Source organism: Hetaerina americana, unplaced genomic scaffold (genome assembly GCF_022747635.1).
Source record: "Hetaerina americana unplaced genomic scaffold, ioHetAmer1.1.p SCAF_5, whole genome shotgun sequence".
Lineage (NCBI taxonomy): Eukaryota > Metazoa > Arthropoda > Insecta > Odonata > Calopterygidae > Hetaerina > Hetaerina americana.
In genome coordinates, this window is record NW_027287095.1 from 74,976,381 (window position 1) to 74,990,720 (window position 14,340).

General features: G+C 36.8%; 1 protein-coding gene across 4 annotated transcripts in view; it reads right to left on the minus strand.

The window, feature by feature from the left end:
• LOC139694246 (influenza virus NS1A-binding protein homolog A-like) overlaps positions 1-14,340 on the minus strand; it is a 97,906-nt gene that overhangs the window by 10,587 nt on the left and 72,979 nt on the right. The window contains exon 1 of one of the 4 annotated variants that reach the window (XM_071592702.1): positions 248-382. The exons of the other annotated variants lie outside the window; for them this stretch is intronic. Within the exon in view, the coding sequence (XP_071448803.1) occupies positions 248-269 (22 nt within the window). The 5' untranslated portion in view covers positions 270-382. Of the gene's footprint in view, positions 1-247; positions 383-14,340 lie in introns of those variants that run through there. 4 annotated transcript variants of the gene reach the window in all.

Here is a 14,340-nt window from a genome sequence, read left to right on the forward strand (position 1 = left end):
AATTGCAAAAACAGAAGTTAATATTAGTCCTAGTTTAATATCCAGGATATTTGCTTCGTTTTGGTGAAACAACCTCACACTAATATTTCACACACAAGTGTTTTACAAAGACACTCATTTAAAAATCAGGGGACCGTGCATTTCTATGGAAATTTTTGAACACATTTCCATTGAAACTTGCAAGGCGGCGATTAGAAAAGCAGAAATTATGAACTAATACATAAAACACGCTTTCAAGTGTATTTACCGTCATTTTCGGTAGGATACATGGCACTGGTAAATTATTAAATACTCTTGGGGTGTATCATGTACTTCTACTAAAGCCTAAATTAGTGAACCCGGGAGTACACTGCCAGCCAGCAACCATGCTCCTTCGGCGTTTTGCGGGCTAAGGCTGTTCCAATCACCGTCTGCCTCCCTAACCCAGTCTCCTGTTGGCTGTTCCTTTTTAATTTCATTTCGCTCTTCAATGAGGATTAAAATTGAGTAGCGGAGTTTTTTTAATTATATTATTTTTTGTACTTTGGTAAAGAAATTTTCGTGAGATTAGAATTTATTTTAAGCAATTATTCTTTAACCAACGACTAAGGCCAATGAATCTGTTCAAATGGCTACAAGATCAGCAAGCCACGTGAGTGCCAAGAGTTTTCTTCAAATAAGACAGCTAAAACTGAATCCATAGTAAAGGGATCATTGTCCTCAAGGCACCCGAAAGTGATCCACTTTTAGTCATTTTTAGTACTTGTTCAAGTTTAGGAGAAGTATTTACCATATCATTCATTCGTTTTCACTTTAACAGGCAGAAGTGAGCATTGGAAAAAAATAGCAGCATTCAGTTTCAGCGAAGAAAATACCGTCATTTCTAATGCTAAATGCCAAAGCATTTAGAATTTTGGTAAATAGCATATATAGCCTAATTGTTCAATAAGCTAACACATGGTTATCTTTTACCTCATATCTAGAGAGGCGGGGGTACAAGGAACAAACGCTAGTTACGAGCCAAATAATGACTGGGAATCGATTCTGAACAATTAACAGAGGTAATGAACTTATCTCATTCACTTAAACATACCATAATCTCCGGCATCCAATGAGTGTGCCATCCTCAAGTATGGTATACCTTAATATTAAGGATGCAAGTTTGAGTTTAAAATTATGTCGATTATCCAATGAAAATTGGTTGACATTGTACACATTACCAATAATCATGAAGAAAGCGTAAATAAGGCGCGGAGTGCGCAGTACGTAGCAACGGTAGCAACGCATTCTCTCCGAAAAGGTCAGACGTAGTTTTCAGCGGATCGATGAACGGCGGCTCGGCTTCAATGGCTAACATTTCACCTTGTATTGTCGGTCATCAACTGTATTTCCTCGAAATTGTAAAGCAGCCTATTTAAAAAAATAGTTATGACGTTGCAAACCAATTTTACGTCACTTATGTGACGTAAAGTTTTAACGTGTTGCGTAAAATTTACTGATTTATTCATGCATATTTTCGGTATATCCTTGCTACGAAAAATTCTTCGGTTTTTAAAATTACTTATGACGATTCCACATCCTGCATACATATTTTTATCACTAACCAATTGATAAACTATAGCTTTTGTTATTTTTCTCTCAGGAGTTTTTCTTTTCATGGGCATGGGTTGATTGTGTGCATGAAACGGCAAAATCTCTATCACCACCCTAATAAAATACGGTTAAAACCTGCCATGATCATAATAAAAAGAATATTTAAATAGCAAATACATGGGATGCTCATGCGTAAGCATCGTTTTCAAGGGATTTTCATTTTAATAGTAACCGAGAAATTGTCTTCTTCATTTTCTTAATATCGTACATTAGCAGTCGGAATGATAAGTAATAACGTTCCGCTCCTCTTGTAATAACTCTACATTTTATGCATAGTTTTTCATATTGATAAGTCTCACAGGAATGACTTCAAACTTTCCAAGGCAAGGTATAGCTCGCTTAGGCTAAAGGCTAAGCCATCACGGTCCACCATGCCCTAACGGCCCAATTAACCGCTGAAGGGTATTCCCAACACCGGAAGAGAAACTAGAGAGGCAGTCCAAGTAAATATTCATGTGACGTACATTCATGGGACGTAGGGCAAATAAATATTCGAGCATGAAAATTTCTGCCCTCGAGGTAGGAATTAAAATCATTTAAAATAGACAATCTTGTCCAGGATGCACCCGTATCACTTGAGCCTTAATGAATATACATTTACTGTTCCCAGAAATAACACCCAACAGCATGTACTGCTTTGAAAACTGTCAAGGCTATACGTGCAATATTACTCACAGTGTAATAATTCCAGCTGCTGTGAGATTATCAAGATATTTGCGGCTACTTAGAGCTTTATATGACTAATTAAAATAATTCAGAGAAAGCATCTTCTTGGACGACAGCATGGATAATGGTTTACATGACCAGGGAGGTAAAAATGAAAGTACGAAAACTCTTAATCATAAGTCTGGCTCATCCGATCAATGTGGATCTTTCTAGAATTTTTTTCTCATACCTGAGGACACTACCAAACGAAGCGCATTTAACGTTTTTTTCTTTTATAAGCAAGTGTACTTATACAGTATTGTAAGGGAACATTAAACTTTGTGATAAAAACTGGAATATGAAAACATTTTTATTTTCTTCCATGACAGAAATTCACAATCCAGATCTTATGAACAGAGTAACAAAACACGGTATATACTCATTACAATTTTTTAATATCTCTAACACCTCCCACTTCCAATTTCATAAACACGTATGACAAATTTTTTGCAGGAATAAAAAGATTGTTGGAAGGTTAGCCTAACAGGGTTAGCCCAACTGGATTAGCCTAAAAGGTGAAACTAGAATGGGGGACCCTCCAGTCACGAAGAGAGCAAATCAAAAATGAAACTTTTAGGGAGAGCTCTTAATTCTGACACCGGGAAAAATTAAGGAATTCCAACGTTAAGATGGCAGATACAATTTAACAGATGAAATAGAAAAATATAGTGACACTCAAAAACAAGATAAAACAAAACACACTTAAATAGCTATTGCAATAACAACAAAAACCATGGCAAACATTTTGCTATCATACTCCTTTTTGAGACGCTCTTCGTTTACTCACATTATTTAATTGAAAGAGTGGTGTCCTAACGCCATCACTTTGCCAAGTACCCAAGTAAAGGCTTGCTATAAATGAAGTAGATGTTGGTGCATAGTAACTAACTGTTGTGAATTGTCATTCCAAATAGCCAGACGGTAATCAGATGGCAAAAGCGAATACTTTTGGCACGCGCTATGCTCAACCAAGTTTTACTGGATCATTTTATAATTTGATCATTTGGTTTATGACTTGGGAAATGAACTCTTTATCTCCCTGGGGTCAACGGTGATGGAAAAATAACGAAAGCATACCTTAGTACCCTGACTGCGTTCAAATCAGTATCTCTCGGAAGAATGACCTATGCGGCACGTAAAAAGGTAATGAAAACTATTTAGGGGCTACGAAACATTCAAACTTCCATTGCCATTTAGCCGGACCGGAATTTAGATAGTTAAACTAATGCTTCTTAGATTCCTTACACTTTTTTTTAGAAAGGAAAGCGACAAACGAAAACCACACAGTAATACAACGCATATCTGCGAAATATAACTAATATTTTCCATTTCAAGGCAAATTTAATCAAGAATTCTATTCCGCCCTTTTGTTATATCACTTTGAAACAATTAAATGAACCAATAATGAAGAAGAAAATTTAATCATGCAAGCGTATTATGTATTATTTCGTGGTTCCTTATACCTAGGAGAAGGAGGTTGACTAAAGCTTACCCCCCCTTAAGAGGTAAGGCGGTGAAAGGAGGGCACTTGGCGCCGTGCCGCAAGCTATTTGTTTTCCCGTAAAATCGTTTCAAAATGAGAGAAGCATCGTCAGAAAGGAGTATATCGGGGTATAAGAATATTTAGGAGAATATGATGACACTATATATACACATGGACAGCACAATAGAACACAAATAAAATAGTAACACTTAAAAGGACACTCACATTGTAAATTGTTTAAGCTTTCGGCCTTCTCCGAGGCCTTCTTCAAGTAAGCCAAGTAAGACAAGATATATATATATATATATATATATATATATATATATATATATATATATATATATATGCACTCACATATATATACATACATACATATATTATATGTTTTTATATATATACACACACAGATATTGGATGTTGGAGACTGTGATAGAGGGGAACACGTTAGGTAAGCGAGGAAGGGAGAGGAAATAGGATAGGCATGTTGGATGGAATGAAGGAAGGGTGCAGAATTGAAGTGGGGCGCTTTTCAGTGTCGGGTTGGGTTTTGTTAGGACAGGCAAGGTAATGTATCGCTGTACTGTTGCATTGTCATTGACAATACAAAACACACCTAAACCAGTAGAATACCAATAATAATAATCTACTCTATTTCCCGGTCCATTTCACTAAAATTCTTGAACTTAAACCTTAACGGAAGCGAACAGTCATTCCAATTCCACCCATAGTCAATTTAAAAATTCTAAGCCACGTTAATTCCCATTCTTCTCAAAAAGAGGGACCTTTCATTAATACTTTAAAAATATTATTTATAAACCTTACCCAAAACCTTAACCTATGAATGCACCGGCGACCTATTCGCGGTGGCATATGCCATGCATGTAGGTCGACTGCGTTCTGCTCTTACTGTATCGCTTGGCTCTGAAGGTACGATATAATTGTACATAGCCTAAATCCGAGCGCCGCCAAAATTCAGACTTCTTTCTATTTTAGAAAACAGGTGATTCGGACAAAATTATCAGATTCTAAGCGACCTCGGTATTATCCACAGCTGCATTACTTGTTGCTATAAGCACACGAAACTGTCATCATAAACCCGATAGGCAGCAAAATTCACTCCATGAAATCACAGTTGCGATAGAAATTAAGGGAAGAAATCAATCCGTCAAGAGAGTCTTTCAATACTATTGGGCCTAAAGCATCGGAAGTGCATTTGGTACTTAAAAGTTCAAATTAAAAGTCTGGTCAATTTGACATAGTCAAGCCAATAATTGTTTCCCTCTTCTACGAGCCGAAAGTTAAAACTAATCCGCCTATTGACCACGTATAACACAGTCTGCGATTCATTCAAACCCTTTTTATTCTACCAACCTTTTATCATAACAAGAGAAAACTACGCTAAACCTATTATTTCTTATTAAAACTATATTAATACAAATTGACATCACTCAATATCAGTCCATATATATGCTCGCTATTTATATATACAAGATTTACATTACAAAAACCTCTCAATTTTCCCTAAGATCATCCAACTAATTTGATGTAAGATATAAACGCAGTTATCAACCCGAATGTCGATTGGATAGCTCACCCAAGACAGTGCAAATCATATTTCTCAAATTTGTATGAAATATGTGCATTCAACGTCGGACATGTTGGGGTCTAAAGTCAAATCACTTCTGCCAAAGCGGCAAAAAAACACTAATTTGTTTCGCGATACTCCGGTGGGCGCGTTTTACTGAGGATGGTTTCAGAATGATGTCCTGAAATCTGGAGACGGAAGGAATAAACGAGGCAATTGCTAACATGAAATATTTGAGAATAAATTGCCTTTTAACCAAGAATATTAGTCAGTAATTATCAATTCGAAAATATTTGAGCCTCCCAAGTACCCGAATTCACACTTTTGCCCCAGCGGAATGGACTACACCGATTGAGGGTGGGATATGCATTATGCAGACGTCGCACGACGGAAGCACTCACTTTTTCCATCTAAGACAACCCACGCAAACATTAAATCGAAGTGATTAGCCGTATATTTAGAAAAAAAACTTTTAAATTGCTAGCTAAAAGTATTCCTTAATGCCATCCAACGAAAATATCACGGACACGACAAAAAATATGTAACATTTCATCACCGATACGTACCACTCTCAGGATAAGGAGTAACCATTTCACAGGAATTTTTCTGTTTTACATTTAAACATTGGAAATTTTACAAACATTTTTTACTCATTATGGTAATTGACTAATAACGAAAATTATTCATACATTGTTGGTCAAAACAGATGTTCCTCAGCAAACACGCGTTCGCAGTTAATATACGGATTTATAAAACGATAGTGTAATATGTTAATAGGAACGAATTGATCATTGATTAACTTAACTTTAACTTCATCATCAACAGTATTTCAATCCTAAGATTGTTTTTCTTACTTCATCGCTCTCATTCTTCTCTACCCAGTTTTGTTCCCTCGTCCCCTGATAACTTATCTGTTTTACGTCCTTCTTCATTCGTTCTGCAGGTATGAACCTGAATGTACTAGCCTCTTGCTATTTCTCACAGTAATTGAATTAGGGTGCGCCTAAAGCTAAGATTATATCGCAGAATGGTCTTTCTCGCGGGATCTTCCCTTCATTATTCCCTTCTATTGTGTTTCTAACTTATCAATTGTGCCTCAAGGTATACCCAATCCATCTACTCTTTCCTTGCCATAGAGCTCTCCATCTGTTCTTTTCTCTACTGCTCTTCTATAAACTTCCTCATTCCTCATTTTGTCTGACAATTTAATCTTCAGTATGATCCCCTAGCGCCATGTTTCGAAGGCTTCTAATTCTTCGATGCTCCACTTTTCCAATGCTCTATGTCTATGATCCAGTAGAGTGCTCCATACGAACTTTAACTTTTGCTCATTAATTGGATTAATAATGGAACCACTAGTAGTAGGCAGTGCTAGTATCTACTGAAGGAGCGGAACAAAATCACTATATTTCTTTTTAAATAATCCTTGGTCCCAGACCCCGAAATACCTGAAGTAAAATCGTTGACTCATTTTCCTACTCTTATTAGATTGTTCCTCAGGCAGCAGTTTTTCCTCTTCCCACATATGTACTCAATGGGTGACTTATAACTAGGAAGAAAGTTTAAATCCCTGAGGTTTATCAAATGAGGTGATGCCCTTGTTGAATTCTCATTAATCTCAGGGAACGGAAAGCACTATATATTCGTGTTAAAACTTTTATATTAGATTTCACACACAATAGCCTACAGCTCAAAGAGTATGTAGTAGATCACTGTTTCAAGCTAAATTGCGACAAAAACGGATTTCATTTCTTTCATACCCTACCGAATTGAAAGGTTCCTAACAAACACCGCAGTACATTTTGTAAAGGCCCCATTGCACACTTAAATAGTCCACGGGATTAACCAGTCCACGATACGTACTTAAATACATAGATTGCGAAGGCATTAATAGGTTAGGGTATTTGCGATAGGATAACTTTTCGCTTTGGCTTTGGATTGACCTGAAATTCGAGATCGACCATTTAAAATTTTACTCAAAAGTTTTATAGTTATATCAACTTAATGAAGTGAGAAAATAGAAAACGGCAATCGATGGAAGATTTTTTCCGTTTCTACCATTTACCAAGGGTTCGCTCATTCCAGTTATTCAAGAATCAATTTCATTTCATAAATTCTCTCAATTTTATATTCTCTCATTGAGCGATCAGCCACTATTTTCATAATTTTCTCGTTAGTCGCAAATAGTTTATATTTAAAAGTTTATATAGCCAAGAGTTAAACCGTGAAAAAAAACAACAATGTATATAAAAGATATATATACTGGTTAACATTTTCGAAAAAAATATTTTGCATTAAATTGTGGATAAGTATGATCAGTGCTGAATTCCGTCAATTATCAAGTATCAATTCCGTCAGACTGCAAGGGGCGCTACCTCGCAGTTACATAGGGATGTAAGAAATTCACAGATCGAGGTGAGCCCAGACCGAAGCCAATGAATGAGGTTTCTGGAAATACAAAAATGCGTTCAGGGAAAAATGGGTAGAAAAAGTAATAACCATCAAGGTGAGCCATGAATAAAAGCCCATACAGATATTAGTCATCAAACTCTCCCCATTTGATAAGACATAAGTGGGCGTATATCGTGAGTAGAAGGCAAGGTCTTGGATCTTGCCGAACGGGGACCGTCACGTGCGGCGTCCGCCGCCTCGTCCTTCTTTCGTGCCGAGCCACCCTGGGGAGAGGGAGAGTGTTTATTTTCAGAAGGGGTCGAAACCGGCGAAAGTGCAAGTCGAGCTGCAATTTTGACCGTCACGCAACGGTGCGAGAGCACGGGGAAGTACGCGCGTGTCACGGGAGTTCTACTCACGCAAAGAGTTCACGAGAAATGCCCCTGACGACAAATTTCCCAGTGCGAGTACGAAACATTGCATTAAGACTGGCAATTTTTCGATCGGTTTGTTCATTTAAGAACTTGAATCGTCACGTTTTTTGGCGTTGTTTTACTGTGGAAGGGTACTGGAGAGGAAAGTTTTGAGGGGGATACGATAAGAGGAGGAGGTTTGATATCGAACAATAGGGATATACCAGGTTTTTGATGCCTTCATGCACGCTTGAGAGACATTTTCTGTGTATGACGAATATGTGAGAACCGGGAAAAAAGAAATACGTAGGGCAAACGAAGGCATGTTCTCGCGATGCGTAGGAGATAGTAGTCTTTAGTGGCCGCCCAAAACCATTCTTTTAACAGGTAGAATACATCGCGTCGAACGAGAACTGAACGAGAAACTCAAACCTCGTGTACTTTTCCTACACACAGACAAGTGGTCAGGATGTTGAATCAGAAGTTTCAAGTAAATTGTGCTTTTTCAAGGTCATCAGGCTCTTAATATGGAGATGAGGTTACAGAAAAATGGTATGTAATCTTCTTCAGTGCATATAGGAAAGAGTGCAGCCATATTATACTATAGTTTAGAAGGAGACTTGAGTTTAGTCAAGTTGATTTAAGTGGCACGCAAAAGGAGCATAATACTCATACCGCTCCACGTGAAGGACGGGGACTTAATCGTAAGGGTACTTAGTCAAGGTGGAGGAAGTTTTCTTCCTGAACATCCAAAGTTCACCGCATAATCTGCATCAGGAAGAAACCTTCCAGTTGTGTTATGTCTACATTTCCGCAATGGAACCTTAGAAGTCTTCACATTTCCATTAACACAAATAGGAATTTCTCATTTATACTTCTCGCTCACGTTAGCGTTGACAATTTATTTAATGAATGGCTTCATTTAAGTGAGGAAGAAAGAAGTATGTAGAGGAGCAGAAGAGGGAAAGCCCGTAAAGTGAACTCTATGGCGAAGAAGAACTAAATGGATTGGATACAACATGAGGCATAATGGATTAGCTATAAACAGTACAAAAGAAGGAAAATTGGAGAAAAATCTCGTGAGAAAGACCAAGACATAAGCACATAGAAAAAAATTGAGGGCTAAAAACAGGAAAGCTATCAGGGGAGAGGGAATTATCACTGAATAAGGAAGGATGGAGTGCTGCAGTAAACCAATCATATGATTGAAATGATGGTGGTGATGCAGCTGATAATGCCTTATGTTTGCAATTTATCTACTGAATGGCTTTATTGGCTTACTAATTGGTTTAGGGCTTCATCGAGCATTTAAAAATTTACATTTTTCCTTTACATCGCGCCCGCGGAGTATCACAAAAAATCATATTTTTTTTACCGGAGGTTCTGAATAATAAGCCGCTTGTAAAGAATCACTCCCCATAGTTGCCCCTGAATTATTTCACCTCTATGTAGCGTGTAAACTACAATGGTTTGTAATAAGTCTTCGTCTTTTTTGGTCAATTTTTCCAATGGACGAGAGTGAAATTTGTCTTGTTAAAACACATGTAGGTACTTGAAGTATAATTCAAATCGGTAGCATAGTCAGAAACTGATCTTGGGGTATCGCTGTATAATATTTTTAGCGTATTCCCTTTCATCCCTTTTAGATCAATGCCGACACGCTATCAACAGGTGTATCGACCCAAATCCGAATTTCGGTAATGCGAAGAAGTTTCCTCATGGATCCCAAGACGTAATTCAGCTCAGTTGAACTTTTCCCCGGCAAGCCCAATGCTTCAAATGGCAAAGCAACGATGAGATTTGTCTACTAATTTCATATTCTCTTTCCTACGCGACGTTGCACTGACCCAATATTTTAAATTGTAATTACCGAAATAATTTTATCGCGTGGTTCCTCGGTTGAGGTAGTCAGCGTGCTAAGTGTTAGAATTCTACACGATGTGAGCACTCGAAAAATTTTCTTTCCATATTCAATGCGACCATATCAGTTCTATCAATGAAAATGTCCTACGAATGGAAAATGCTGCGGACAATTAATAGCACGTTCATCTGTCAAGCTACCGACTAGTTTCGCAAAACAATACCCTTTCGACGTATCTGCAAAATAGTGGCTTGTTTTCCAAAAAGTTTAAGGCCAATAAGTTCTTCATATTCGGGTTGAATATCGCGGTGTTTGTATGAATTAAAAAGTAATTTCTATTGATAGCAAATATGCTTCAACACATATTTAGTTTCTAAAAATATGATTGTAAATATTTCATATGATAATTTCTTCAGTTTCAAAGACTTTTAGCTAAGCGAAACATTCGCAAAGGCAGTAGGCGTTAATCTGTACATGTTACTCGTAATACCGACATTTATTATAAGTAATGAAAAGCAACTATTTTTTCAATGTTAAATAAAAGAAAAGCTTTTCAGTTTTAACTGACTTTTGAATTCCACTCTTATTTTAAATATGAACTCATATTCCTTCCGTCAATTTTAAATTTTTTACAGAAATGTAATATAATCCCCACTGGTGGCCTAGCCATGGATATAGTTTTCGTTTCATCAAAATTTAATCAGCTCCAGATCTCTAGCATGGAATATCTACCACTGTTATTTGGCCGAATACTTGGAAACGATTTTTTCGTCGATCCCTCCCCTTGTTTTAGCGTAATACGACCGCTGTGTCACGTTTTTTTGGGGTGAATGTGATGGATGTTGAAATTTGAGATTCAGCGTTTCGGGGTTGCTTCCTCCCATTCCATGATTCTCCCCCTTGTTAGTTGATGCCATTACCTAGTTGAAAATAAAAGATCGGGATTGGCTTATTTTAAATTTTTCTCCTCCTTCGTTATTGGTTAAAATGATTCGGGCTTTAGAAACACATGTTGGGACCACATTCGGGAGTCATTTCGAGGGTCACAGTTGGATTGCGGTAGAGGCATCACCAGCGGTGGCGGCCTAGAATGCATCAAATAGTGTACTTGACCGTTGATCACGGTGGCATTGGTGATCGAGGGACATTTTCAAGAGTGTGCATCAGCCGAGTCATTCATCTTATTACAACATCTACATCTATTTACTGAGTGTACAACGGCTGACCAACTTCCAATATGACTTTGAAGACGAAGAAAGGGCTTCCCACGGGCCGGGATACGACAAAATATAAACTTTGCAAGGTAGGTGCCTTATTTATAGTATCAACGCGGCCCTGTATCATACATGCGTTTATGGAGATGCAGATTATTATAATTAGAGAGCAATTTGTTGTTTTTTCGCGTGCACCCAAATCCTTTATGTTATTAAGACCAAAATATTGGGGATACGTGAATAAGCATTTTCATAGATGATATGGGGGAATGAAAATTTCCTCCAATATGGAGCAAATAAAGTGATGCTGTTCCGTTGGATAACGAATTTCAGTTCACTTATCCGCTCTGACATCATTTACATTTTGTAATTGCGCTTACCTATTCACCTTGTGTAGTTAATAGATTGTTAAAATGAAGTCCTCTTTCACCAATGCACGGTCTTTTTAATAACCTAGTTACATCTACGTGATGTTTCATTATAGGTGATGCTTTTTTTTCAAACGAGATGAAATATTTTAGACTCATTGACCACTTTCATTAGATGATATTAGATTGATATGAGTGTGATGTTAATGAGCTGTAGCTACCTAAACCGAATAGACTTAATACTATTAGATGATCCAGAAAATACTATTAGAAACCAGTTAATACTATTTAGATGATCAATCTCGAATTCATAAATCCGGCTTCATTAGTAAATGCTAAAGTTTTTGTTCAAATCTAGGGATTGCGTGCACGTCATTGTGGAAATATATCTGATTGACGTGGATTGCACAGGTTCACTGGTGAGATATTCTCCTTATAATTTACTTTAGTATACTTTGAAGGAGTCAAAGTGACTACGAAAAAGGGAATTCAGTCTCAGTAGCGAATCGCCGCGTCACCATGGAAACCATCGCCTTCGTGAGAGTAACTAAGGGGAAGATGGACGATCCACACCCGGAGCCGGGGCAGTGGCCCCGCGCTAGGGCGGGGTGGCGTCTCTGCGCACTCGCTTTGAAAGGGCCGACGAACTTGGATAATTTATTCAAAAATCAGTTTACAAGTAACTTGCACATGCAGAATTTTTATTTCAGATATTTCAGAGGGTTCGCAAATCGACTTGTGGTTTTGAGAAAAGAACGAGAATCTCGAGATGGAGACTTCACTCAATATCACAATACTTTTTGGTAGAGATTATATTTTTTCCCGACAACAATCAAATATCATTAAAAATAAAAAAATATCGTTTATTATTACTTTTTAGTTGGTTGAAGGCAGGGAAACTAAATACAGCATTTCATTTAAATATTTAAGAATCGTATGGCTATTTAACAAGTTGACGCAAAGCATTGTCTTAATTGCCCTTTTCACGGAATTAAAAAAATCATTACGTTAATCTCTTGTCTTGTAAGTAAGTGTCTTGGTTAAGAACGTCTCAGAGTGAACTTGCTCATGTGATAAGTTGCTTAGTTTCAACCATTTCTGCATCAGTGATAATGCGTTCCATTACTTAACTTCAATTATTTATTTTCTATTGTACATTCAAGAATGGAAAGTAGGATCATTGATATCAGCCATTCAATGAAAGCCTATAAATTGCAAAGAAGCATATACTGATAGATATGATTCATAATCTTTTCTATGAGACTGCGGCGGTTTACGAGAAAGCATAATTGATCAGATTGCACTGAACCGGTATATCGAAATATTGTGAGGACTTTTTTATGTTTCAGTGCACTTGTGAATGTACATTCAAACATAAAAGGGCATGCGCGTACTTCAAAACCTTATGTTATTATTGAGAAACTTACACTCGAGCTACTTATATGAGGTGCTATTTTATGATTCCGCAGCTTTATACGAGCTAAATCGTCGAACAGAAGCATCTTTATTTGCAAGTAAAATGAAACATTTTTTAAGAGTAATTTGAGGAATATTCCGCTCAAATAACTTTAAGCCATATGTGTTGGAGAAACAGTAAATGTATGAGGAAAAGGGCATTTGAATGTCGTAAAAAAAAACAAATACAGTTCCATAGCCGCGTCGGAACTCCTTGAAGAGGGAGCAAATGTCGTTTTCTACCGCTACGTAAAATTCCACTGAATTTCAGTGAATTGATTGAAGATAGTGTGAGCTAGTTTTCAGGAACCACCCCTAAAAATGATTTTATAATATCGACCAAAGATTGACAATATCTGTGCACGCTAAGTAGAGAATAATGGCTTCGACACTCATTATTTTGAACTTAGTCGAAACAAACTGTAGAAAATTTTGCATCACCTTTGTATTGCGATATAAATGTTCAGTCATGTTAACGCTCCTTGAATCGTCTAGAAATTTTTATAATGTGGGAAGGTTTTGAATCTAAATCATCGAAGAATTTACTATTTGAAGTAGGTTATGTTTTAAAAATTATGTTTTTCTGTGATTAAAAAGTTTCAAAATTACTCTTTGTAATGTGATCTTGAAGTGTACCTATGGCAAAAATTTCGATAATTTAAGCCGGTGTATCTTAGCTCTGAATTCGATATTTATAATTAGTCAAGGGATCGATTTAACGCCTTTTTTCACGTTCGGTTTGAGGAAAAATTCTTACGGATAGATACGTTTTTGCATTACTACTTAATCCAACCAATGGCCGTTATTTTTCAAGAACCTCTCAACCGTTCACAGAATTCTTATATTTTGTTAATATGGTTTGATGCTTCCTTACCCCCGATAATTATTGTTCATCCTTTCTACCTGAAATTTTAGGTACTACATAGAAATAAAACCGACACTTGACTATTTCCTAAACGATCATATCCACATTTATCCATGGACACTTTTAGCTTGTTTCAAGGAAGCAGATGCCTATACGATATTCGGCAAGTAATTACTAAAACGCTATGCATAAGGAACACTAAAAAATATTAATAAGTTATTTTACTCCAAGAAATATTTTTTTAAATTTTTATTTACAGGGATTGAGGTATTTAATTTTAGGAAATATGTAATAGAAAATTTCTTAGATGTTGGATAAAAATAATTAAGTACATGTTTATTCGACGCAATTTTAGAATTGATAAGTTT